At 46.9% G+C, this 27010-nt stretch overlaps 3 protein-coding genes across 7 annotated transcripts in view; 1 reads left to right on the plus strand and 2 right to left on the minus strand.

Annotated features, from left to right (window-relative positions):
• TTLL3 (tubulin tyrosine ligase like 3) overlaps positions 1-3242 on the minus strand; it is a 28034-nt gene extending 24792 nt beyond the window's left edge. For all 3 annotated transcript variants that reach the window (XM_079794825.1, XM_079794823.1, XM_079794824.1), the window contains exon 1: positions 151-3242. In XM_079794825.1, coding sequence (XP_079650951.1) covers positions 151-523 — 373 coding nt within the window. In that variant the 5' untranslated portion in view covers positions 524-3242. The remainder of the gene's footprint in view (positions 1-150) is intronic.
• A 148-nt stretch (positions 3243-3390) lies between these two features.
• ARPC4 (actin related protein 2/3 complex subunit 4) lies at positions 3391-14492 on the minus strand. The gene is made up of 6 exons (XM_079794829.1): positions 14236-14492; positions 11569-11687; positions 9527-9638; positions 8092-8187; positions 7071-7241; positions 3391-4269 (listed from the first exon to the last, which is right to left on the minus strand). Exons 1-6 carry the CDS (start codon positions 14350-14352, stop codon positions 4264-4266), a joined length of 621 nt encoding a protein of 206 aa, XP_079650955.1. The 5' UTR covers positions 14353-14492; the 3' UTR covers positions 3391-4263.
• A 124-nt stretch (positions 14493-14616) lies between these two features.
• On the plus strand, positions 14617-26031 carry TADA3 (transcriptional adaptor 3). 3 transcript variants are annotated; one of them, XM_079794826.1, is made up of 9 exons: positions 14617-15122; positions 15825-16049; positions 16979-17229; positions 17346-17451; positions 18805-18946; positions 19038-19141; positions 21011-21120; positions 22655-22840; positions 25127-26030. In XM_079794826.1, exons 2-9 carry the CDS (start codon positions 15843-15845, stop codon positions 25317-25319), a joined length of 1299 nt encoding a protein of 432 aa, XP_079650952.1. In that variant the 5' UTR covers positions 14617-15122; positions 15825-15842; the 3' UTR covers positions 25320-26030. The 3 variants fall into 3 exon arrangements, with proteins under 3 accessions (XP_079650952.1, XP_079650954.1, XP_079650953.1); XM_079794828.1 differs by lacking the exon at positions 14617-15122 and adding an exon at positions 15155-15712 and having other exon boundaries at positions 25127-26031; XM_079794827.1 differs by lacking the exon at positions 14617-15122 and having other exon boundaries at positions 15156-16049; positions 25127-26031.
• The last annotated feature ends 979 nt before the right edge of the window (positions 26032-27010 follow it).

The following is a 27010-nucleotide window of genomic DNA, read 5'->3' on the forward strand; positions in this document are numbered from 1 at the left end:
TCCTGGCCACCAATGCCCATGCTCCCGCTCCTTCTTTCTCTGCCCTTCATCCGGATGCCAACCCTCTATCGCTCTTCTCCCGACCCCCAGTCTTCTCGTCCGTGTCACTACTGCCTCGGGCCAGGGTGGGCTGACCCCAATGGGCCTCACCGTCCTGCAGCGGGGCATCATCACGGGCCGGGGTGTGCGGGGGCCCGCGGGGGCGTAGATCTGCGGTGCCCCGGGCGTGAGTGCCATGGGCGAGCGACCGGATGGCGCGGCTGCCGGCCAGGCTTTTGCCACCAGCACGAGCCCCGTTGGACCAGGCGGAGGCGGGTCTGGGCCATGGCAGCGTCTTTGGAGGCCGAAACTCCGAGTGGCGTGCCCAGGGCCACGGGACGGGGTAACTAGTGCGTGGCTCAGGCGGCTGCTGCGGCCAGTTGCATACCGGGCCGCCCTCCAGGCGGTACCAGGTGGTGGAGCACGGGTGTCTGACCCTCAGCTCCCCCGCGCTCAGGATCAGCGCCGCGCGGGGACCCTGCATGCGCCTTACCGCGCTCCCGCGCCCTCCCTGCGCCCTCCCTGCGGCCTCTCGCGGGATTGCGGAGCAGGGCCCTAGCTTCCGAGGCTCCGCCCTCTGTTTATTGTCGCCTTGGAAACCATTGCTTGCCTCAATCAGGCCGAGGTGGCTGGTTCCAGCAGGTGAGCTCTGAGTTTCACCTGCCCCACACCTTTGATGAGCAGAGCACTGATGGCGGAAGCGCACAGCATCGGGTTGTCAATTACTATCCGTGCCATGGTTTCTCATTGAGCACTTCCTGGGGCTTGTCATACCACAGTATTTATAGAGGACCACGTGCTAGGCAATGGGCTAGGTGATCCCTGACCTCATGGAGTTTAGAGCCCAGTAGAGAGGAAACAAAAAGTAAGCAACAAAGGTATATAACAGCTGTAAGTATGGTAAGGGCAATGAACTAGTCAGGAAAGTGGCATATTTTGGGTAAGGCAGTCAAGGATGTTCTCTGAAGAGTTGACATTGAAGCCAAAGCTTTACAGAATGCAAAGGTCAGGAGTTGGCCAGGGAAGAGGGGAGAAATAGCATTCCAGGGAGAGGCAAGTCTCAGCAACAGCCCTGAGGAGGGTAAGAACCTTTCTGGGGAACTAAAAGGCAGCCAATGTGGTTGGAGCCTGGTGAGGTGGGATTGCATCTGCAGGGCCTGACAGATGGGGCTAGGAGCAGGTCCTTGGGGATAGATGTGAAAGACCTAAATGCAGGAAACAATGATCAAGTACAGAACACACTTCTCCCTTCCCCCACCCCACCATAACTTGGAGATACAAAAACAGATCATCGTTGTCAACTGCAAAAAAAAAAATGTAACTGAATTTATGCACAGCTCTCAAGACAAGAGTAAGCAACCTTTTTGGAGGTGGTGACAAAGTAGTATCCTCAAGTCACAGGTGAGATAAATAAGACTCCAAGATGTTCCATAATTTGCCTCATCACACAGAGCCAGCACTGGAATCCAGATCTGACTCCAAGGCCCCACTTTTAAACATAAACACTATTAACATGAGCCCGTTATTACTCTAAGGGTTGTCTACTGGTCATGGAAATATGGGTAATTTGAGAGGCAAACTAGCAATGCCCGTTTAAGTAAACTCCAGGGAAGAGAGTACCTAGGTCCAAAAAGCCAGCTTTGTGTTGTCTCTGGCTAGATCTGCCAATTCAGTGAAGGTGGGTCCTCCACCTAGATGTCCAGACAACCCCAACCACTCAGATCACTCTTCCCAATCCCCCATTGGCTGGTGACTGGGCTTCCCAAAAGACATGTCCCCAGGACAGGGCCAGCTTATTGGAAACCACCCAGTCTGTTCTCATCAGGGAGCAAATTTGGTTTTAGGGGCTCCAGATCAGAGATGGATCCATGACAAGAGAGTTCTGGCTGGCTCACCCAGGCAATGCCGTCCTGTGAGGGCTGGGTAAGCAGCTGACATACTCTATAGTGGATATCTTCACTGAGAGCACCTTTAACATTCACTGCAAAGCTAGAACACAGTCATGTGCCCCAGAGGAGGGCACACCTCATTCTGCAAGGCAGGAGGAAGAGGTCACAGAGATAAGTCATAAAGGGGATGATAGCTATCCAAGTTGCCCCCAGCCCCAGCCCTTCCTCCCTTTAACATCACCTTGTCCTCTACTTCAGGAGACCTGTTGGACATCTAGAACTCTTTTGAAAGCTCAGCTCAAAGGCCTACCCTTGTGACACTCTTCCTGGCATCCTCCTCCATAAATATATGCCCTGTGGGCCCTAAGACTTACACTAGTGAATATGAAACACTTCTGCACATCTATTTACACACCTGGCTTTTCCTAGTCCCCCAAATCTCTCCAAGGCAGGGATAACGTCATCGCCCATGCCTAGCATGATGGAAGTTATCAGCTTGCATAGTGGGCTGGTGGAAAGATCAGCTATTGTTTTTTTAGTACTGGTATAGCAAGTACTATGTGAGATGGTTTACATTATCTCTACTTTATAATTTACTCAAATTCAGCAACAAGAGTTGGGACTCATGCCAGGCTGGTGTAGCTCAGCGGTTGAGCACCAAGAGGCCCCCAGTTTGGTTCCCAGTCAGGGCACATGCCCATGTTGCAGGCTCCATCCCCTGTGTGTGTGTGTGGGGGGGGGGGGGGCATACAGGATGCAGCTGATTGATGTTTCTCTCTTGTGAATGCTTCTAACACTCTCCTTTCCTAATAAAATCAATAAAACATATTTAAGAGTTGGGACTCAAATACAAGCATTCCTGTTTGAGGTTTCTCCAGGTCTAGCACTGTCCAAACAGAGCTTTCTGTGATCATGGAAATGTTCGACATATGTACCATCTGATATGATAGGCATTAGTCACTGGTAGCTTTTGAGCACTTGTAATGTTGCTGGTGGGACCATGTGAGTAAATTTTAAACCTTATTTAGTTTGAGTAATTTAAATGTAAATAACCACACATTGCTACTGAGTACTGTCTTAGCATTGGTAGAGGCAGAAGTATTGGATTTGAAGTCTACCCTCTTGCTCACTGGCTAAATTTGGGGCAAGCTACTACATCTCATGGAACCTGTTTCCTTAGTCATAAAATGGGATCACTGTCTCTCCTAGGTTGGCTTTTAGCCCAAATGAGCTCATTAGGCGAAAAGGACCAAAGCTCTTTATAGGTAGAGATAAGTTTTTAAAATGGGTGGTGCCTAGACTGTAATGGAAGTCTCTGGATTAGGGCTCTAGGCAGGGATGTCAGGAACCATCACAAGATTGCCTCTGGTGGTGACCCCACACCCAAGTACCAGTCACGTGGTCTTAGGAAAGAAAAAGCCCCACCTCCTCACTTTTCACATATGCAGACAGAGCTCAGACCTCATGCAGCCCCAAAGGGGCAAGAAGAGAGTTTAATCAGGGGAGGGGGGACCCACCAGAATAAGAAAAGGTACAGCGAGCATGGGCGCAGAGAAGCCAGAGCAGGTGGGAAGGCCCAGCCAGGAATCTGATAGGACTCACCTCTCCACCTCCAGCACAGGCACTGCACTGACAGACAAGGCAAAACAGTGACCCCTCTCAGCTGGGAGGCCTTGAAGTGGCCCCTGTGGCCAGAGAGTGCCTGGCTTTCTGACTCCAGCTCCTAGGCATGGCTGGTGACCACTGCTTCAGCCCTTGTCCCCAACCAGTGCTGAGTGGTGATTTGTAGGCAGAGCTCAGGAAGCTGGCCACTGCTTCTACTGGACCCAAGGAGGCTTGAGGATAAGAGGGCAAGGGAGAGGGACTGAAGTCTTAAAGCTCCCTCCCTCCCTCGCCAATGGGGTGACTTGGGGGAGGAACAGTAGTCGCCTTCTGGCTCCAGGCCCGCCCAGACCCACAGCGACCAATAAGGTACAATCACTGGGACCAGTCACAGCCACTGGAGGTGGAGGGTATTTGTTTAAAAAAAAGACAAAAAGGTTACAGTCTCCTACAAGCACAGTTTTAAGTTTCAAGACACACAAAAAAAAATCCATCCGCCCAGGGGACTGAATATCAGAAGCCAGCCTGACCAGGCACGTGTTGCCTTGGGGCAAGTTCACTGCTGCTTTGTCACCAGCTAGCAAGCGCATCACCCCCCCTCCCGCATTTAATGCCCACCCCAACCCAGTTCCCCTCCTCTGCTTCTGCTGTCGCTCTGAGAAGTGACTCCAGGACGCCTTTGCAGAGACACAGGAGATTCTGAGGGGGAAGGCCACGAGATCCAACCAGATGTTTAAAACTGTCAAGAAAACAAAGAAATGGTGAATGATGGTCACTGCTGTATTCCAGTAGGCCTGCTTGGGGGGCGGGGAGGGGGGGGGCTGATCTGAGAGCTGCCACTGTGCTCAGACCTCTAAGGGGACTGGATTGGGTACCAGGACATCCCCATGGGCATGCTCTTCCTAGTGATCTTTGGGACACTGGCCCTAAACCTAGCACTAGACAAGGCAGAGAAATTAAAGGTGGTATGGGCTTTTCCACAGCTCCTCTTAGCCATGTCATGGAGGTTGCTATAAAGCACTGTCACAACAACTTGCTTCTTTAGAGATTCGAGGGCTTGGGGACTCAGAGGGCTCAAGCTCTGTGTGGTCCTACAACCTAGGACAGGCCCTTGACAAGTTTTCTGCCATCAAGTATCCCTCATGGTGCCAAGAGCCCTGGACATTTTACAGACCAGAGGTTGTAGACCAATGAATGAATGGCTAAGCCCCAAAATGAGCCCATACAGTGTTTTATGACTTAGTTGCCAACCTTGAAAATATAGGAGACTCTGGATACTAATCCAGACTTTGGGATTCTTTTTTAATTTTTTATTTTTTTTGGTGGCAATTTATTAAAGAACAAGTACAGATTCCCACGTGGGAATTTTTTAAAATATACTTTTATTGATTGCAGAGAGGAAAGGGGAGGTAGAGATAAATAGAAACATCAATGATGAGAGAGAATTATGGATCAGCTGCTTCCTGTGTGCCCCACACTGGGGATCAAGCCTGCAACCCAGGCATGTGCCCTGACTGGGAATCAAACCGTGACCTCTTAGTTCATAGGTTGATGCTCAATCACTGAGCCACGCTGACTGGGCAAGACTTGGGGATTTTTTTTTGAAAGCTATAAGGTGATCCTCTTCAGGTGAGGCATGAGTTCACTAGGTCCTTACACAACCCACTTCACTCATGTACATTACCTGCCTGACCTCTGCATACACCTGATTATGTGACCCCTGCCAGATGCCAAAGTACTATTCTAGGATCTTTTAGTCTGAAACTTAGCTCCTAGTCCTGGTTCTCCCACTTACTGAGGGACCTTGGGCAGGTGATTTTTAAAAATATATAATTTTACTGATTTCAGAGAGGAAGGAAGAGGGAGAGAGAAATAGAAACATCCATGATGAGAAAGAATCATGGATCGGTTGCCTCCTGCAAGTCCCCCACTGGGGATCGAGCCCACAACCCGGGCATATGGCCTTGACGGGAATCAAACCTGGGACCTTTCAGTTCGCAGGCCGACGCTCTATCCACTGAGCCAAACAGGCTAGGGTTTGGCAGGTGATTTAACTTCTGGAGCCCCAGTTTACTAACCTGTAAAATGGGGATTAACACCTGCCTCAAAGATTGTGTTTTTTTAAACGCAGAGAGAGAAACATTGATGTGAGAAACACTGACCGCCTGCCTCCTGTACACCCCACTACTGGGGATCAAGTCCACAACCTGAGCCATGTGCCCTGATGGGGAATCGAACCAACAACCTTTTGGTGCATGGGACAATGCTAAACCAACTGAGCCTCTATGGCCCGGCAAAGACTGTTTAAGGTATTAAATAAGGCATGTGAATTGCTTTTTAGCTGCATAACTCTAAAAATGTAATTATCATAAGAGTGATTAGTGCATGAATGAGTTAAGTATTAAATTGGGGCAAGAACTATTTTTTTTCCTCAGTTGAATGCAAAGGCCTCCTAGTGCCTTGGCATAAAACTTTGGTACTACAATATATAGAACCCTTACTATCTGCCAAGTGATATGCTTTACATACATTTCCTCATTGTTCAAACACAATGAAAGGTTCATATTAATTACTCAGTGTCCTTATTTCGCTGCTGAGGAAACAGGCTTAGTTAAGAGGTTTGGTCCATGCCCAAGCAGGCATGAACCCTGGACTCACACCCAGGTGGTCTAACTTCATAGCCTGTGTCATCTGAATGAGCATGCTTACCCTGTGCGCACAGTAAAGCTACTTTGTATGCTGGCTGCCCTCAATATAATTAAAGCCCAGGGGAAGCGGGTGTAATTTCCATTTTTAGGAATCTGAGCTCCTTCTGGGCTGGGCCTGTATGCATTGGTAAGAATAAACACTAAGTCTACCATCTAGGGATCACTGTCAACTCTGAATGGAACATGTCAACAAACCAAAGATTGTTTGGAAGAAGAAAAAGAAGGCGGCATGTCCTGAGTATCTAAACAAGAACAACTGTGTCATCAGTTCATCAATGTTTACAATTCCTCCTCTTCTGAGGACTGCAGTCCTTTCAGTTAGGAAGGCACAAACAGTTGCAAAAAGATCCAGAGGACTTAGGCCAGGAAAGTGATGGAAAACAGCTTGAAGAAATCATGGCTTGAAGCCTGAGAAACAGACGCTGAAGGAAAATATTTAAGTCTGTTGAGAAGTGGAATTACACTATGATTAACTGTCCTATATTCCTAGAAAATCCACATGTGGATTTAACATGCCTCACTTGGGGCTTGAAGTATATATAGAGAAGGACTCTGTACATTTTGAGGTATAGAATTTAGCATCTAAGATCCAATAAAAAACCAAGAGAGAGGTATCCCCTAGATACCCAGTTATGGAAAATGCCCTGCACCTCTGAAAGATGACGCTCATGTTCTCCAGCCCCAAGGCACCTCGCTGATTTGACACCCACCAGAGATCCTAGAGGCCTCAGGAAATACACACTGGCACCACTTTCCTGCCAGATGCTAAATTCTTAACAGGACCCATGGCTGCTCCTATCTCTGGAAGGAAACCAGGAAAGCCCCTACTTACATTCTTAAGGAACTCCTCAGCTACAATACGGGCACGGGCGTTGACCGACAGCTTCATCTCACTGATCTCTTTGTCGATCTCCTCCATGAAGTGGATCACAAAGTCCACCAACTTGTGTTTATACATCTGCTCTGTGTGGAAGTTGGTGATCAGAAAACTGATGTCATAACCCTAGGAAAGGAAGACAGCAGGGAGGAAGAGAAAAAACAGGAGATTAGCATCCCAGGGGGAACTGAGCTGGCCATGTCCTCTGGGTTCACGAAGTCACATGCTTCCAGCTGATTGCAATCTTCTCTCAAGCTACACACCTTTCAGTCAGCAGCCCACCTGCTCTGGTGGAGTGTCTATGTTGGATCCAAGGAATTGAACCCAGTTGAGGATTTTGTGCATATCAGACGTCTCAGGAAGACTATCTGTGGCACAAATAGTAGCATTCAGAATGAGTCAAGGGAGAGTGAAGAGACTTGAAATTTTGTTAAAGAAGAATCTAATCGAACAGGGAACACTTAGTCTGGAGAGAAGAGATACTGTGGGAGACAGACGGGATGGAGTCTTTAACTGTCAAGACAGTTTGTGTGTGGAAGAGTAATTTTACTTATTCTGGGTGGCCTCAGAGGGTAGGGCTAGGACCAGAAGATTTTAGCTCAGAATGAGGACTAGCTTGTCCAACACGTCTAATGTATCTGGTGATGCTGCATGCTGCTCTGTGTGGGTGGTGTTGCTCAGTCACTGGGGACATTTTAAGTCAATATGACAGGGAGTCTGTGGAGAGGACTCAAGTACAAAGTCAGCAACAACTGACCCAAAGTCAACTATAACCGTGAAAGACTATGAAATCAGCTAGTGGCAGAGCTTAGAAAGGATTTGACTGTGTCCTTTCTGCTGCTACATTCTCAATTCAAGCAGTGGTTTCATGCCCTACAGCTAGAGAAGTAGCAATCCTGGTTCTAGAAACAATCCCATGTCAGTGACAGTGGACAGATAGAATCCTGGACAATATGAACATGTAAATCAGTCTCACCTCCACTGGTTTCCTTCGAAGGATAAAGAAATTCTCTGCTCGCATCATCATAAAGCGCATGAACTTGTGGCATAAAATCTTCTCAATCTCATCAGCCTATTGAGAACAAAGCAGAAACGTTTCCCTAAAGCTGATACCATAGACCAGTGGTCGGCAAACCGCGGCTCGCGAGCCACATGCGGCTCTTTGGCCCCTTGAGTGTGGCTCTTCCACAAAATACCACATACCCTAATTAAGTTAATAACAATGTACCTACCTATATAGTTTAAGTTTAAAAAATTTGGCTCTCAAAAGAAATTTCAATCGTTGTACTGTTGATATTTGGCTCTATTAACTAATGAGTTTGCCGACCACTGCCATACACCAACAGAAACCTGTACCCTGGGCTTCTGACCCAATTCCCCCAAGGCTCACTGAAGCCAGAGGGGTTTGGGACTGGGACCACTCAATGCCTGAACTTTGAATCATGGGGCACTTGGTTGCCAAGTGAAAGGAGGATCTACAATATTAGATGCACTCCAACAGGGCATTATCATGATCTCATCTTTGTTCCAGAGATGGAATTTTGGCAAACCTGAGTCTTCTATCCACTCCTTCCAGAGTCCTCATCTATATCCAAAGATGCCTTTCTCTTTCTCATTTCACTAGTGCTACATTTCCCAGACTGTGATATACTTCACCTGGGTTATCAAAGATAACCTTAGGTGGTCTCCGCTTTAATAAAACCGAACATGAAACAATTCCCAGTTTCTCCCTGAACTTAAATATTTCTAAGAAGTAATTTTGCAGCTGGGTAATAGTATGCCCTGAACAGTCCCCAACACTTGGTAATCTTTTTTAACAGAGAGCAGACCCCAGAGGTAGGGCTTCCTGTAGGCAACAGAACCATTGTTTGTTTTCATTGTTTATTTTTTAGTTCCCTCCATCTGGCAAGTGATATTGTTTTTCCACTTGTGACATAGCTTCTATTAAAGAAACTAAGTCAATTTAAAGAAACCTAAGTAAATAGCTGTCAAGATGGTACATAGATATGGCAAAAATTATGAGGGTGCTGGGAAGGTCAGACTTTTGTAAAACATCTGAGGAAACGTAAGAAATTGCATTTTGTTTTTTACCCTAAATCTTACTCTCAGAGTTTATGACTACCAAATTGGTACTGGTACTATTTATTTTTCTGAACTGGACTTATTCTTCATTTCTTAGGAATGGTTCTATGAGCTAATACTAAACTGGTCCATGGCCTTGGCTGCTGCATTTCCTGACTTCTAATCCAGAGCAAGGCCTAGAAGATAAAAATTTCTTGCTCTTTAGTCTACTGATCTGCTGAGTTTGGCAAATCATTTCCTGGGTATAGTCAAGAAAACAGAGCCCGCGTTTCCACCCACCCAGATCTCAGTGGGGATCCCTGGAGGCAGGGGCTCCACAGTGAGCTCACCTGTTTCACAGCAATGCTGACCCGCACAGAGTTGATGGAGCCCTCAATCAGAACCTTTTCCTTCTCATTCCTGCTGATGGTCACAGGTTGTAACAGGAGCTCTTTGCTACTCCTGAAAACACAATGTCACAAAGGCTCTGTACCAGAGAGGAACAGAATGCTCAGGAGACCCCACACAGGTCCTGAAATCACTTCCTGAGACCAGAGTCCAAGGAACAGGAGACTCACAAGCAGGGCTGCTCCCAGATGGGGCCAGTGAGTGTATTCTCCAATGGAAAGAGCACAGGCTCTGGAGTCAGGGCAAAGAGGTTTTGAAATCCAGCCTCCTCTGTTCTTTTCCTTGGGCAAGTTATCCTATTGGAATCTCAATTTTCTCATCTGTAAAATGACTGATTCCTATTTCACTGGCAAGGACTGAGAGAGATAAAAAGGGGTCTAGTGTCCAATAGCATGCCTAGCACATAGTAGGAGGAGCTTTACCAACAACAGCTCTTACTTTAATACACGCAAACTCACATACCATTTAAGGAATGAGAAGAGAGAGGATGCCTTGGAGAAAAGGATAAACTAACTCAGTCTGGCATCTTAATTATCAATCCCTGATGATTCATTTATTCAGCATTAAGATCCCTCTTAGCTCCGTTCCCATTTTCAGGCCTCTGCATCCCTAGATCTATGTAATGGTAATCAACTGTGGTGGTAGTGTCTGTGAGCTGTTGTCACATTAAAATGCCTAGAGACCGGCTGGTGTGGGTCAGTGGTTGAGTGTTGTCCCATGAACCAGGTCACACAGTTCCATTCTCGGTCAGGGCACATCCCCGGGTTTTGGGCTCAATCCCCAGTGTGGGACGTGCAGGAGGCAGCCGATAAATGATTCTCTCTCAGCATTAATATTTCTATCTCTCTCTCCCTCTCCTTTCTTCTCTGAAAGCAATAAAAAAAAATATTTTTAAATGCCTATTAGAAACCATATGTGTTAAGTAACATAACATGGCACATGCTAACATCTTGTCAATTTTTTAAAATTTAAATCGTATCAACATAATGTGGTAACACCATGTCTTTCAATTATGCATATGTTCCAGATTAAACTTTAAGGGTAAAAGAACAACTTGCTTACAAAACATAAACTAGGTAAGAGAATATAACCCAAGCCCTAACTGGTTTGGCTCAGTGGATGGAGCGTCGGCCTGCGGACTGAAGAGTCCCAGGTTCGATTCCGGTCAAGGGCATGTACCTTGGTTGTGGGCACATCCCCAGTAGGGGGGTGTGCAGGAGGCAGCTGATCGATGTTTCTCTCCCATTGATGTTTCTAACTGTCTATCTCTCTCCCTTCTTCTCTGTAAAAAATCAATAAAAAAAATATTTTTTTAAAAAAAGAGAAAATATAGCCCTAACCGGTTTGGCTCAGTGGATAGGGCATCAGTCTGCCGACTGGAGGGTCCCGGGTTCGATTCCGGTCAAGGGCATGTGCCTTGGTTGCGGGCACATCCCCAGTGGGAGGTGTGCAGGAGGCAGCTGGTCGATGTTTCTAGCTCTCTATCCCTCTCCTTTCCTCCCCGTAAAAAATCAATAAAATATATATTTTAAAAAAAAGAGAAAATATACCCCAAAATGCAGAATATTTGGAGTAGGAGATGAAAGAGTCCAGGTGGATTGGGAGGAAAAAAAAATCATCCTTGATGTTTATATTAGAAAAGAATGGAGACAGCATCTCAGATAACTAAACTCTCCATCCTCTCTTAAACTGCCCATGGGTTCAATAATATCACAGGAGATACTTCACGAACAGCTCTACTCTGAGAAGTCATACCTGTGTCAAGCAATCTTTGCACCAGACTAGCTTCTCCCCTGGGTTTTGCCCTGCTAACCCACTGACCCTGTTTTCTGAACTCCAAATTAGGAATCACTGTTCATCTGGCAGCAAGACAAAATATGTGAACTGTTGTTGTCCTGACAACTCCAGAATGGAAGTTCATGGCACATTCTAGCCATCTCTGAGGTTACACCCATCACCCCACCATGACCTTTTTCTTCCCTACCTGACTTCAACCTCCGGTTTGTTGTGTCGTTCCACAACCTGGGAGGAGAAATTCTCCAAGCAGAGGGCAGCCTGCAATGTGGCCCGCACGGCACTCAGGTAGGGACGGAGAGTGGCAGTCTGTAGGAAAAACCCCGAGGGAGGATCAGAATCTGTCTCACAAACCCACTGGCCCCCTGCTTTAGCTACTCAGGAGCCAGACCATACTGCGCCGGGCTCTCAGACACCAACGTAAAGGTGCCTGCCATTCTAACTTCCTGAGCAGGAGATCTCAACAGGGGACCATTTTGCCTTCCAGGGGCACTCAGCAATGCTGAGACATTATTCACTGGCACTACTTGGGATGGGGCGCTACTGGCACTGAGTAGATAAGAGGCCAGGCATACCACTGAACGTTCTACAATGCACAACAAAGAATTATTCAGTCCCATATAGTGCTGAGGTTGAGAAACTCTGGTATAGATGCATGCAGGTGAATAACTGTCCTCAATTATCTTTTAAACCAACAAATGGATGTCTACTATGTGCCAAGCACTGAGCTAGGTGCTGGAAATTTAAGATGATTAAAACCATCCCTATTCTTAAATAGCTCAATGGGGAGGAAAAACTATGATATAAAGGATAACTGTGACATAAATAGATTTATATTTGTAGAAGAAATTGGCTTTGATTTGAAGATGGAAAAGGATTAGAATTTTACAATGAGAAAAAGAATAAGGGCATTCCCACTAGAAGGATCAGCTTCTAGCTACATTGGCTTATCTTCCATTTCCTTATATTAGCCAACTTTATCTCTCACCTCAGGGTTTCACACATGCTGAACTATCTATCTGCAGGCTTTTCTATCCTCTCTTTACTTAAGTCATCCTTCAGATATTGGTTTATTCAGAGGAGGGCTCTTCCTCAGAGAACTCTTTCTTGACTTGCCCTTCAAAGCATTTCTTACAATTTACAGAAACACATTCTTCATACATCTTTAGTAAAGTGATCTCTCCTTCTCTAGACTGTAAGCCTCATGATCTATAGACCATGTCTATTTTATTCAAATCTACATACCCTACACCTAGCTCAGTTAGCACCTAACATACAGGGTGGGACAAAAAAAGTAGGTTTACAGTCTGAGTATACAAAAGTTTGTTCTTTTATTATTATTTGTTAATGTATTATTTTCCACATGAACTGTAAACCTATTTTTGCCCCACCCTGATATAGTGTCTTATTCATTTCCTGTACAATGAATGAATGAATGAAATAACTTAAGCAAAGTTAGGATAACACAACAGGGTATTAAGAGTTCCAGAAGTAGTAATGAATACAATGGTGCTGTATATGAAAAATATTTTAGCATCAGTAAATGAGGCTGCAATGATAGCCTGGAGATTCATGGAGAATCTCAAATGCCAGGCTACTGAGTTTAGCTTTTCTTTTATGGTGGTAAGAAACTGCTGGGGAAATCTGAGGGGAAGTTATACCACTACAGCTGCATGGAGGCTCTGTGGAGAATGGATTGGAGAGGGAAGTGAGACAGAAGGCAGAGAAGGTTATTAAAAGAGTGCTGATGACAGCCTGGACTGGGGCTGTGGAAGAAGACAAGCAGAGAGTATCACAGGGATTAGACTGACATAAGATGTAAATAATTATGAAATAAAATATCTCCCAACAAACTATGGTCCATCAACACAATGAAATACTACTACTCAGCAATAAAAATTTTAAATGACCAACCCCGTGATGCCTGCCCTTTCACCATTAAAATAGACAGTCTCATATAATACCTCAATAAACTTGATTTTTTTTAAAAATCGAGAAGTATGGGCAGTATAAGGAACATAGGAGGACAAGCCATTTTAGGAGAGAAGTGGAGTTTTGCTCTGGAGGCCGAATGTCAAGGTATCTTCTAGATATCCAGGCAAGCCTTTGAGAGAGTTGAGGAAGGCAGATTCAGGGGTCACCATAAAACACAAGGTCATGAAAACCAGGAGACTAGATATTTATCACTTAACTTCCGGAAACACTTATCAAACGGGAGGATCTCCAGGGAGGAAGGGATCAGCAGTACCAGATCTTACATATTACACACTACAGTAAGGCTAACACACTTAAGTTCTGACCAGGAAGGGGCTTGGGTGGAGGCAGCATAAGAGATCCTTCAGTACGGCAGAAGCAAGGCAGGGGTAAGGAAAAGAATGGGATACAGAAGTCTGGACGCTTCCCTTGGGAAACTGTGGGGTGAAGCACGCAGGAGGGAGCAGAGCAGTGCATTTTGTGAAGTTCTTCTATTCTGGGTGGGGAAGTGGCCCTACTGCACGCCTCAGCCCCTACAACGGGCTCAGGCCTACTATGTGCAGAGAGGCACTACCACGAGTCTAGGAAGTGCCACTTCCGGCTCCCTCCAAGCATCAAGAGTATTCTCTACCTGTCCCCGAGAGCCAGACCACGATGCCACCAGGCCTGCAGCTGACCAGGGCGTCACCCGCTGGCCCCTTCCTCATTCGGCCCCTACCCCGCCCCCTTCCTCCCAGCCTCGTCGTGCCCCCAACCCCCCAGCATCCCTTGGCCCGGGCCTCTCCGCCGCAAAGCCGTGTCCCCCGCAAAACCCACAGTGCTAAGGGAGAACAGAGGGGCGAAGCGGGGGGACGGGGGAGGGTCCCTGGCCCGACACTCTCACCATCGCGGGCGCTGGCTGGGCCGGAAAGCGGAAGTACGGAAGTGGCCCGGCCCGCGACGCCTGCCCTTTCACAGCAGCGCAGCCGCGGTCTCCGCCCACACTTCCGGACGGTACCATCTGAGCTCCGGGCGGGGGAAGGGAAGCCTCGGAACACTTGGTCCTTTGGAATTTTCCCCGCTGGTCCTGTATTGCTTTTTTTAGACTCTTGAAGTTTCAAATCGATACTCATGCTTCTTCCGTTCTCCATGAAGCTCTCGCTTGGCTTCTTTGCCGCTTTCTTTCCCCATAGTTATGCAATGGTGCAGCCCGGCCGCAGGTTGGGCACCATATTTGGACTAAGCTAAGCGGAGGAGACCTTCGTTTCTTCCGGTTCTGCGCCCCCATCCTTTCCCCCGGCCCCTCCTACCGCCGGCCCCAGGGGCTCGGCAAGACTAACCGTCTGACTGAAAACCCGGCCGCCGAGCCCCGCCCTCCAGCCCCGGCTGCTCCCTAGGGTAGACCCGAGGCATACCCCGCACCCCCGGGCAGTGGGCTAGCGGGCGGCCGGCAAATCCTCCCCCGCCAGCCACAGAGGGTTCGCCCTTTCGTGTCTCCGCCCCCGCGTCAACTGCAGGGCCCGCTCTTAGCCAGTTCCGGGTGGTTGATACACCAACCGGAACTCCCCGCCCCCTGTCGCGACCCGGTGGTCGTAGGTGGCTGGGGTGAGGAGGTGGGGGGGGCGGGGGCCGCGTTAGGGGGTCCCGAGACGACGGGGACCCTGAAGGCGGGGTATTGGGGCGACCCACGGGGCGGGGGGAACAGCCTTTAAGCAGTCCCACTTCTGTGCCAGTCACTGAACTGGGCTCTTGACGGGCATCATCTCTTAATCCTCAGAACATCCCGGGGAGGTAGGTACTGTTGTTATCCCCATTTTACAGATTCAGACTTCTTATGAGGAAACAGACCCAGACTTCTCTGGTCCCCATTTTACAGATGGAAAAACCGAGACTCAGGAAGGTTAAATAACATTATCAGTCACATAAATAGAGAATGCTAAAGTCTGGGCTTGGACCCTGGTATGTCTGGCTTAGCAGCCACATTCTTAACCATTATCAGGGAGGGGTAAAGGTGGGAATGGGCGAGACCAGACGAGGCTGCGAGGCAAAATGAACACATTGTAAGAATGGGATGCTTGGAACTCAGAGGCTTAGCAGAACCCAGGAGGAGTAGAGCAAAAGGGAATAGCATCAGGAAGACAGGGCATAGTATATCAAGGTGGTGAGGCATACAGATGCACAACCACCTGCATTCAAATTGCATTTTGGTAAGTTTGGGCATGTACCCCCCTAACAGAGTCTCAGTTTCCTTATTTGTAAAATGGAGATCACATGGTTCCTGTTGAAGGGGTTTGAATTCCGTGAGAAGCTGGTAAAATGCCCTGTGCTTGGTGCACAGTAGGTGCTCTGTGAGTAGAAGCTGTGCCATCAGCCTGTCAAAGGTACTGAAGCCTGGTTTTCTCCTTGATGCTCTCACACGATGGAGTGAGCTCTTGGGCTTTTCTTGTGCCATTTTATCTACCATCAATGGCCCTCTCCTCTCCGGCTCCCCAGGGTCCTGTATCCTAGGCCATGAGTGAACTGAAGGACTGCCCCTTGCAGTTCCATGACTTCAAGTCTGTGGACCACCTAAAAGTTTGTCCACGCTACACGGCAGTGCTGGCCCGCTCTGAGGACGATGGCATCGGCATCGAGGAGCTGGACACTCTGCAGCTGGAACTTGAGACCCTGCTTTCCTCTGCCAGCCGGCGCCTGCGAGTGTTGGAGGCTGAAACCCAGGTGATACCCTACAGAGGGGACATCACCAGGGATGGACTGTGACAAGTTATGGGTGGGTCATTCAGTTAGCCACATCTGCTAAAGCCTGTGGTACAGGAGGTTGGAGAGGGGAGGGAGAGACCCAAATTGGGCTTGTGTGATATGCAGGAACGTGGGTAATCCTCATAAATTGCAAGATTTTTAATTCACCAAGCATTTATTGACACACACACAGACCCCACCCTCCATTATGTTGTGAGTACTATGCAGATCATTAGAGAGAGGTAATTAGGACAATTCTGGCTTTCAGGGAGTTTGCCAACTAAAAGGAGGGTGGGTTCAGACAAGTACCAGGTGATATGTTATGGTTAGGGGTACCCCTAGTACCCCTAACCATGGAATGAGGAAACCTGCTTTTGAATCTTGGCCTAAGCACTTGCTAGTGTTGCTGTTTCCAGCTATGTGACTTTGGGAAAGTTACATTCTATTTCTGAGCATCAGTTCTCTATCTGTAAACAGGGCTGAAAAATAGGACCTATCACAGAGCTTTTGTGAGGATTAAGAGAGATTTTTTTGTTTTTAAAGGCTCAGCCTAATGTCGTAAGTGAAGGTTTGCTGGGAGGCTTACTTGTCTTCACCAAAAAGTTACCACCAGCGTATTTTCCCAGAGCTAACGTGTACTGGGGTCATTTGTTTGGCCTTTCTGCTAAGTTCAATAGAAGTGCATCAGAGTACAGACAAATGAATGGAATGATAAGTATATGAATAAAATCCTGAGGTGGATACAGAAAAGGAGCGAGTTTGAAGGATGAATAGGAGTTTACTAAATAAAAAAGGGGATGGGAAAAGACCCTGACATCTCCTCAAGTTCTAGATCCTAATTCTTCACTGGGAAAAGAGTTGTCCTGTGTCTTCCCTTCTCCCCCTCAGTGACAGTCTTTGAATTTCAGATCCTCACGGACTGGCAGGATAAGAAAGGTGACCGACGATTCCTGAAGCTGGGTCGAGACCATGAGCTTGGGGCTCCCCCCAAACATGGGAAGCCCAAGAAGCAGAAACTGGAAGGGAAGGCAGGACATGGACCGGGCCCTGGCCCCGGGCGACCTAAATCCAAAAACCTTCAGCCCAAGATCCAGGAATATGAATTCACTGATGACCCAATTGATGTACCACGGATCCCCAAGAATGATGCCCCCAACAGGTTCTGGGCCAGAGAACATAGAGGGGCATTGGGATTCGGGAAGTGGAGACTGGAGAAGCCCTGGGCTGAGGCTTGTGGGGCATGGGTGCCCATTGAGGATCTGTTTCTCCCTGCAGGTTCTGGGCTTCAGTGGAGCCCTACTGTGCTGACATCACTAGTGAGGAGGTGCGCACGCTAGAGGAGTTACTGAAACCCCCAGAAGATGAGGCTGAACATTACAAGGTAGAAAACCTGAGGCTCAACAGACAAGGTCGAAAACAAGAGGGCTCAGAGGTGCCTCAGAATTAAAGCTCCCAAAGCCATATATCATCTTCCTTTCCCTACCCTGCCCAGTCTCCTTTCTGCCCCATTATCCCCCTCAGACATCCAATCTCTCTCATCTTTCTCCCTGCATTGTCTCCCTTCCATCCCATCCACATGGTTACTATCGAATTCAGTGAGGCTTTCTCTTGTTTGCACATCTCCATCCCCTCTGCTTTGGTTCAAGACTTCCATCAGCTTTCACCCGAACAGGTTCTTAATACTTCCTGCCTCCAAAGGGGCCTTTCTTTCTTTAAAATGTAAAAGTTTATTATTATTTTTTATATATATTTTATTGATTTTTTACTGAGAGGAAGAGAGAGGGATAGAGTTAGAAACATCGATGAGAGAGAAACATCGATCAGCTGCCTCTTGCACACCCCCTACTGGGGATGTGCCCGCAACCAAGGTACATGCCCTTGACCGGAATCGAACCTGGGACCTTTGAGTCCGCAGGCCAACGCTCTATCCACTGAGCCAAACCGGTTTTGGCTATTTTTTAATGATGAAAATAAAACAGATTCCATAAAAGAAAGTGTAGGAAGTAGAAGTGTTGGGGGAACTCTCCCATAGGTCCACTGTCATGCTCAGATGTGACACGACCCTGCTCCCAGTCTTCTGGCTCTCATTACCCACAGGATCGAGTCCAAGTGTCTCAGTCCTTGGTGGCACAGCCCCAGCGCCCCTCTCCAGTTTCATTGGCCACACTCTCTCTTCACTGCTGCATTCACCAGCCCCACCAAGCACCTTACCCTTACTCCTGACCCCCACAGGATCCTTGCTGGGCTCTGGGCCTCTGCATATGCTCTCCTCCTCTTGGCACACTGATTTCACCGTTCAAACCCTGACCTCGTGTTACCTTCACCAAAACTCCTTTGCAAATTCCCCAGCAGAAAGTTGGTCTCTTTTGAGGGCTGCCACAAGACTTTGAACTACCTCTGTCACGTCGCTTGTCTGAATTTTTTAAAAATGTATTTGAGCCGAAGCCAGTTTGGCTCAGTGGATAGAGCGTCGGCCTGCGGACTCAAAGGTCCCAGGTTCGATTCCGGTCAAGGGCATGTACCTTGGTTGCAGGCACATCCCCAGTAGGGGGTGTGCAAGAGGCAGCTGATTGATGTTCCTAACTCTCTATCCCTCTCTCTTCCTCTCTGTAAACAATCAATAAAATATATATTTTTTTAAAATGTATTTGAAAAAGTAATCCATATAAGCAGTAATAAATTCAAGCAATACAAAAAAGAATTCCTTCTCCTGACCCTCAAGTCTCTCCTACAGATCCCGCCCCTGGGAAAGCACTACTCCCAACGCTGGGCACAGGAGGACCTGCTGGAGGAGCAGAAGGACGGAGCCCGGGCAGCAGCTGTGGCTGACAAGAAGAAAGGCCTCATGGGGCCACTGACTGAACTGGACACTAAAGGTAGGCCCCTCAACTCGCTGCCTACCCCAGGCTAGGACTTGAGTTCCCAGAACTTCAGACCAGTTACCCACTACTTCTCTGCCTGCTTCAGATGTGGATGCCCTGCTGAAGAAGTCTGAGGCCCAGCATGAGCAGCCCGAAGATGGATGCCCATTTGGTGCCCTGACACAGCGCCTCCTGCAGGCCTTGGTGGAGGTGAGCACCCCAACCTAAAATAGCAACCACATTTACTTTCTATTTTAATGTTTTTTTTCATTCTTTTTTTTTAATCTCAGAGTGAGGGAGAAAGGGAAGGAGGGGAGAAGGGAGGGAGGGAGAGAGAGAATATCAATGTAAGAGAAGTATCAACTGGTTGCCTCCCACACACACCCCAACTGGGGACCGAACTCGCAATCTGGGTATGTGCCCTAACCTGGAATCGAACACGCCACCTTCTGGTGTATGGAACAATGCACCAACCAACTGAGCCACACTAGCCAGGGCTTATTTCATTTATTATTTTTTAAATATATTTTATTGATTTTTTACAGAGAGGAAGGGAGAGGGATAGAGAGTTAGAAACATCGATCAGCTGCCTCTTGCACACCCCCTACTGGGGATGTGCCCGCAACCAAGGTACATGCCCTTGACCAGAATCGAACGTGGGACCCTTCAGTCCGCAGGCCGATGCTCTATCTACTGAGCCAAACCAGTTAGGGCTTATTTCATTTTTTATTGAAGTATATTATACATTTAGAAAAGTACATAGATCTTAAACGTATAGCTTTGTAACTTTTCACAAATGAGCACTTGTATAATAAAACATTACCAGTATCCTAGAAGCCCCTCCCAGTCTCTAACCTCCCCAAAGGTAACCACTACTTCACAGTTACTTGAGTGTTGGCTAAGGGCTGAGCCCCGTGCAAGTGACTTTCCACACACCCTCTCGTTGGAGGCAAGCACAGTGGTTAGCCTCATGTTACACACAAGAAGATTGAGGCTCAAAAAAAGGGAACTGTTTGCTTGAGGTCACACAGCTAATACATAGAAGCAGGACTCAAACTCCAGGTTCAGGGACCCTTTTCTTTATGCTCTCTGTCTGACCTTATGCATATCCCTTCACCTCACTGAGCCTTGCTTTCCTCTCTGGCCCAAACACAATAGTGTATTTCCCTCTCATGTAACAATCTCACGCACATGCTCAGGTTGGCTGAAGGGAAGAGAGGGTTCTTTGCCCCAAACCATCAGACAGGGACACCAGCTGTGGTGACTTTGCCATCTTAAACATGCACTCTGCATAAGGTTACTCTGGGTGTGATTGACAGTCGAAGCCCACAGAAAAAGAGCCAGGAGATGTGTATGAAGGAAGACTAATGGGCTATGACTGGCTGTAGCTTTTGTCTCTCCTGCTCACTTTCCACTGGAAAGAATTTGTCACATGACTACACCTGACTGCAAGAAAGGCTGGGAAGTATTGTGTATGTGGGCAGCAATAAGCCTGGCTACTATGGAAGAAAGGCAGGAATGGCTTTGGCCCGGCCAATGTGGCTCAGTGGTTGAGCATCCACTATGAACCAGGAGGTCACGGTTCGATTCCCAGTCAGGGCACATGCCCATGTTGCAGGCTCATATCCCCAGTGTGGGGCATGCAGGAAGCAGCTGATCAGTGATTCTCATCATTGATGTTTCTTTCTCTCTCCCCTTCTCTCTTTCTCTCTGAAGTCAATAAAAATATATTAAAAAAATAAAAAAAAGAATGGCTTTTGGACAGCTAGCAGCCTCTGCCACAATGTGCTTAGCACAGTGTCTGGTGCATTGCAAACATTTAACAAACCTTAGCTAATATTACTATCATTGAGTGCTATCTTTGCTCTTCTGTGTTCCCTTCTTTTGGAATCAGTATTAAAAAAAGGGGTTTCTAAAATGATCAAAGCTTTTTGGAGGCTGGAAAGGCTTCCTGGGCCGGGTGGGATCAGAAAAATAAAAGGATATTTTTAGCCTGTGAAGACTCTCCGTATAGGTCAGAGGGGAGCAGGAAAATAGAAATACTATAGCTCTTTCTCCTCAATTTTTGTGGTCTTCTAGGAAAATATTATTTCCCCTATGGAGGACTCTCCTATTCCTGACATGTCTGGGAAAGAATCAGGGGCCGATGGGGCAAGCACCTCTCCCCGAAATCAGAACAAGCCTTTCAGGTAAGTGGCATCTTATCCACACCTCACAGTCTGGCTCCTGTTTCTGTTCATCCTGACATGGGGAATTCTTAATTACTAGAGAGGCCGAGGGCAGTTTGAGAAAGCCCAATAAAAGTTTCAAATATGCATGCTGGCCCAGCATTTCTGCATGCACAGACTTAGTATAGGGTTGTTAATCAGAGCACCGTTCTTACTGCAAACAACCTAAATGTCCAACTGAAGGTTAGTGGTTGGCTAAAATTTCATAACTCTATATGGTAAAATAATTTGCAACTATTAATCATATAAGAGAAATATAGTTAATTGACATGAAAAGATGTAAACAGTACAGTGCTAAGTGGGGAAAATGTCACTTGTAGCACAGTGTGGTCCTTTTTTATTTAAGATATATTTAAATGTGTGTACATAGGGAAAAACACAAATGATCTATAATAAAAGACTGGAAATAATATATAATAAAATCTGGAATAGCTCGGCCGGTGTTGCTCAGTGGTTCAGTGTTGATCTATGAATTAGGAGGTCACCGGTTTGATTCCTGGTCAAGGCACATGCCCAGGTTGTGGGCTCAATCCCCAGTAGGGGGTATGCAGGAAGTAGCTGATCAATGATTCTCTCTCATCATTGATGTTTCTACCTCTCCCTCCCTCCCTCTCCCTTCTTCTTTGAAGTCAATAAGAAAATATATTTTAAAAATCTGGAATGTATATATATAGCACAGCAGTCTCCCCCTTATCTGCAGTTTTTCTCTCCCCAGTTTTCTGTTAACTGTGGTCCAAAAATATTAAATGGAAAATTCCAGAAATAAACAGTTTGTAAGTGTTAAATTTTGTGCTGTCGTGAGTAGCATGATGAAATCTTATGCCATCTGAAATCTCATGCCATCTGCTCCATCCCACCTGGGATGTGAATCATTCCTTTGTCCAGCATATCCACACTATATCCTCTATCTACCCATTTGTCACTTAGTAGCCATCTCGGTTATCAATTGGTTATCAGAGACCACATTCACATAACTTTTATTACAATAAATTGTTATAATTGTTCTATTTTATTATTGTTGTTGTTAATCTCTTACTGTGCCTAATTTATAAACTAAACATTATCATAAGTATGAATATATAGAAAAACAGTACATATAGGGTTCTGTTCTATGCATGGTTTCAGGGAGCCACTGGGGGTCTTAGAACGTATCCCTCGCTGATAAGGGAGGACTACTGTGTGTGTGTAAAATAACAAAACATATGTATATTATATGTAACATCTTAATAACATAGCAAAATAATGTTAATATAACAAAATAATAGTGTTTCTCTTTGGGTTTTTGACATTATAAGTTTTCCTATATTTTTTTGGCAATGGATATATGTTGCTTGTGTTTGAAACAAGACCATATTTGCTTGTCTTTATATTTTTATATCTACATAGATATAAAGGGGGTGCCCAAAGAGAAGGAAGGTGTTCACTAACCTTGGATACCTCCAAGGGGTCCCCCTTCCAAACTGGCCCTTGAGCTGAGGGCTGCCTTTCCCTGCAGTGTGCCACATACCAAGTCCTTGGAGAGCCGTATCAAGGAGGAGCTGATCGCCCAGGGACTGCTGGAGTCTGAGGATCGCCCTGCAGAGGACTCAGAGGACGAGGTCCTCGCTGAGCTGCGCAAACGACAGGCCGAGCTGAAGGCACTCAGTGCCCATAACCGCACCAAGAAGCATGACCTGCTGAGGTGAGTGTGGATGGGATGTATGGGCCAGGGTTGACCAACAAGGCCTTGGCCACTGCCTGTCACCTTGTGGGGACTTTACAATAGGCTTCCGAACCTGGCAGGGCCTCTAAGAGCCTTGAAAAAATTGTCATTATCAGGCACCAACCCACAAGTTATGTCTCAAATAGATTCTAATCCTACAGACTAGGGTTCAGGCTTCTGTGATTTATTCATTTACTTACTTATAATTGTGGTGAAAAATATGTAATATAAAATTGACTATACCCATTTTTAAGTGTACAGTTCAATGGTGTTAACTATATTCACATTGTGTGATTTATTTATTTTTATATATTTGTTTTTACTTCAGAGAGAGGAAGGGAGAGAGAGAGAGAAACATCAAAGATGGGATAGAATCACTGATAGGCTACCTCCTGCACACTGCCTACTGGGGATCAAGCCCTCAACCTGGGCATGTGCCCTGACCGGGAATCAAACTGTAACCTCCTCATTCAATGCTCAACCACTGAGCCACAATGGCCAGGCGTGATTTGTTTTTTTAAATCTTTTTATGCTTATTTTCTTTCTCCCCCAATGTTTTTTTATGAAAAATTTCATACACACAGAAAACCTAGAAGAGTAGTACAATGAACACCAATATACTCTTCACTTAAATTTATCAACTGTTAACATTTTGTGATTATTATTGGCTCTTCATCTGAAATTACCCAGTTACTTAGGACCAGTTCTTTAAGGAATTGGTCACAATGTCATTCGTTTTATATTAACTCTCATCTTTTGCCCTGAATTTGTCACAAGGGTATAGGTAACATCTGGAAGGAGACCATGGTAGTGCTGCCCTTTTATTGAGGAGATAGAGAAAGCAGCTTAACTAAATCTCCTTGCTTCTCACAGCCAGGCTGCCTCACAAAGCCCCAACAGTGCAGGGCATACTCATTCATTTGGCCAACTCTGCCTCTCTCAGATGTGCTGGGGCCAGCAAAAGAGGCAGAGCAAAGGGCCCACAGTCGCCAAGTGGATGATTGGTAAAGATGTGCACCATTTGCTCTGGCCGGTTTGGCTCAGTGGATAGAGTGTCAGCCTTCGGACTGAAGGGTCCCAGGTTCGATTCCGGTCAAGAGCATGTACCTTGGTTGCGGGCACATCCCCAGTGGGAGGTGTGCAGGAGGCAGCTGATCGATGTTTCTCTCACATTGATGTTTCTAACTCTATCCCTCTCCCTTCCTCTCTGTAAAAAATCAATAAAATATATATTTTTTAAAAAGATGTGCACCATTAAAAGGAGTGGTAGTTGCTGACTAGCTGCTAGGGTGTTTAAGGATAGGGGTTTATGTACAACCTCCTCTTTAATGTCGACTATAGCCTAGGGGCAGGTGGTATTTTCCCTGTTTACCAAATGAGGAAATAAAGCCCTACTTAAACGAGTGCCCTGCTGAAGGTCACACAGCCCATAAACAGCCAAGATGTGACTTGAGCCCAAGGCTGAATCCAAAGCCTCTTTCTAGTTCCCTCTCTAGGGCAAGAAGAGGAAAATACAGATGAAAGAGATACAAGGAAGGGACGGGGTGGGGAGAGAGAAGCAGAGATGTGCAGATCCAGAAGTAGTGGGCAGTGAAAGAACTAATTTGGGGCTATCAGAAAGCCAGAGTGCAGCCCTCAGCCCTGCCTTCGTGACAGGGCCTTAAGGCATCTCCTTCCCTGAGCAGCAGCTCCCCTTCTGGAAAATTACTAGGTTGGAGTAGATCAGATCTCTAAGTAACATCCCAGCTTCACCATTAATGGGATTCATAAGTTGGATTCTATTCACAGAGGTTAGTTTGGCATCTCACTTGCCTCCTGTAGACCTTTGGCTGCCTGGATCCTTAGGTTGCTCTGGAATTTGGATGCTGAAGTAAGCAGGTACTCTGCTGGCAACAGAACACCTTTAATAGATGGTTTGAAGCCTGCCTGCCTTAATTCAGATCTCCCACTCACTAGTTGTAGGATCTTGGGACATTTATTAACCTTCTTGAGCCTCAGTTTCATCACTGGTAACAGGAATAATTAATGTTACCTACCTCACAGGGTTGTTATGAGGATTAACTGAGCTAATAGTTTTGAAGAGCTTAAGCTAGTATCTTTCTAGCACATAGTACCATATAAGTATGGTTTAGGAACTTTGCTTTTTGGTCTGAATAGTCCATAGGAGTGCCAGCCTGGGATGGTGGGTGGACTCAGTCTGGAAGAGGGAGAGGCCCCACTCTGGACGTGGGCTTCCCATGACACCTGGCTGGCTGGTCCCCACAGGCTGGCAAAGGAGGAGGTGAGCCGGCAGGAGCTGAGGCAGCGAGTCCGGATGGCAGACAATGAGGTCATGGATGCCTTCCGCAAGATCATGGCTGCCCGGCAAAAGAAGCGGACTCCCACTAAGAAGGAGAAGGACCAGGCCTGGAAGACTCTGAAGGAGCGGGAGAGCATCCTAAAGCTACTAGATGGGTAGCCCTCACCCCCACCTCAGGCTGACTTCCCCTGGCCTGGGGAAGAAAGGGGAGGGAGGCCCACTTCCTTCTTTGGGCGGCTGGAAGCCTCAGCCTGTGGCTGACTTGTCAAATGTCATATGGCAACTGTCTCTAGAGGACTGTGGCCTTTCCCTGAGGTCCTTTGACCTAGCTCTACAGCCAGGACACAGGAGGCCCAGCTGGGCTGGCCTGGAGCCAAGTCTCTGCTTGGTCCCAAAGATGAGGGAGACCACATTTCTGGGCCTTCCTCTCCTCCCTCTTTCCCATCCCCCAGCCCCCCACCCCTACCTGTCTCTCCCTCAAGGACTTCTCCTTTGTGGTTTTGTAAAGTGCAAATTTAAGAATAAAGTAACTGCTGTGTTTTTTTAAAAAGCATCCAGAATATTCAAATGTCTGTTATTGTGGGGTGCAAAGGTTTAAGAGAGCATGCTTGGTGGCTCTTGCTCATGGGCCACTAGCCCATGAATGCATTCAGGAAGTACATTCTGAGGATACTTGTGGCTGCAACACTCCCAGCTCAAAGTGGATTAACAACAAGGAAATATGTTAGCTAGGGGCTTGATGGTCCTGAGGCAGAATGGATTCCAGGGTTGGCCAATCCAGCAATTCAACAGGGCCATCAAGGTTCCAGTGTCTCCACACTGTCCTCCCTGGTGTCAGCTTTCACCTAAAGTATGTTCCCCTCCAGCTGTTTAGTGGCAGCCAGTAGCTGTGGACAGAGGCCAAATGCTTCCTCATTTACAGTCAGCACAAGAGAGGGCAGGAAGGAGCTGGCATCCAGGGCCTACCAAAAGCAAGAAGCCTTTCCAGACTACCCTATTATGTCTTGTCCAAATTAAGTCTCACATACCCATTCCTGAACCAACCACTGTGGCAAGGGGTGACTCTAATGAGTTTAAACTAGTGAGTGTCTGCTTTCCCTCTAAGCCCAAGACAATGGGAAGAGAGGGTGGAATCCATCAAAGATCTGAGTAGGAAAGAGAAATGGATGTTGGATAGGCCACCAACAGTGTCTCTTCCACAGCCTAGGCAGGAAGCTAAGCCTGGGGAATACAGATGAATGAATAGGTTCTTATCCCTGCCTCAAATTGTGAATAATTTGCAAATCCACATAGGAAAGAAAGAGGGAAGATTCCCTGAAGAAATGAACTGAGCCATAAAGATAAAGATGGGAAGCTCTGACTGGTGTGGCTCGGTTGGGTGTCATCCTATGTACAGAAAGGTTGCCGGTTTGATTCCCAGTCAGGTCACATGCCCAGGTTTTGGGCTCAATCCCCAAAGGGGGTGTGCAGAAGGCATTCTTGTATACTCAGCAGCTATGTACTCAAGCCATTCCATGTGGCTCTTGCAGGACTGTCAAATTAGGGTGGACACATGACCCCAGCTAAGCCAATCATAGCACCCATCCCTATAGCCACAATGATTGGTCCAAAGAATGGACATGGACCCCAGCTGGGCCAATCAAAGGACTTCCAGAAGATTGCTCTATGGATGATGAGGAAAGAGGGTTGCTCTTCTTTTGCATTAAAAGCCATAGAATGTTAAGGTTGAACCACCTGGTCACTCACTTTCCTGTCACATGAAAGAACCTGCCTGAGAATAAAGCTAACTCAGAGGAGCAGAGCCAGGAGATGGAGAAGGAGATAGGGTCTACGTGATATAGCTAGAGCCC

Source organism: Cnephaeus nilssonii (genome assembly GCF_951640355.1).
Source record: "Cnephaeus nilssonii genome assembly, chromosome: 17".
Taxonomy (NCBI): domain Eukaryota; kingdom Metazoa; phylum Chordata; class Mammalia; order Chiroptera; family Vespertilionidae; genus Cnephaeus; species Cnephaeus nilssonii.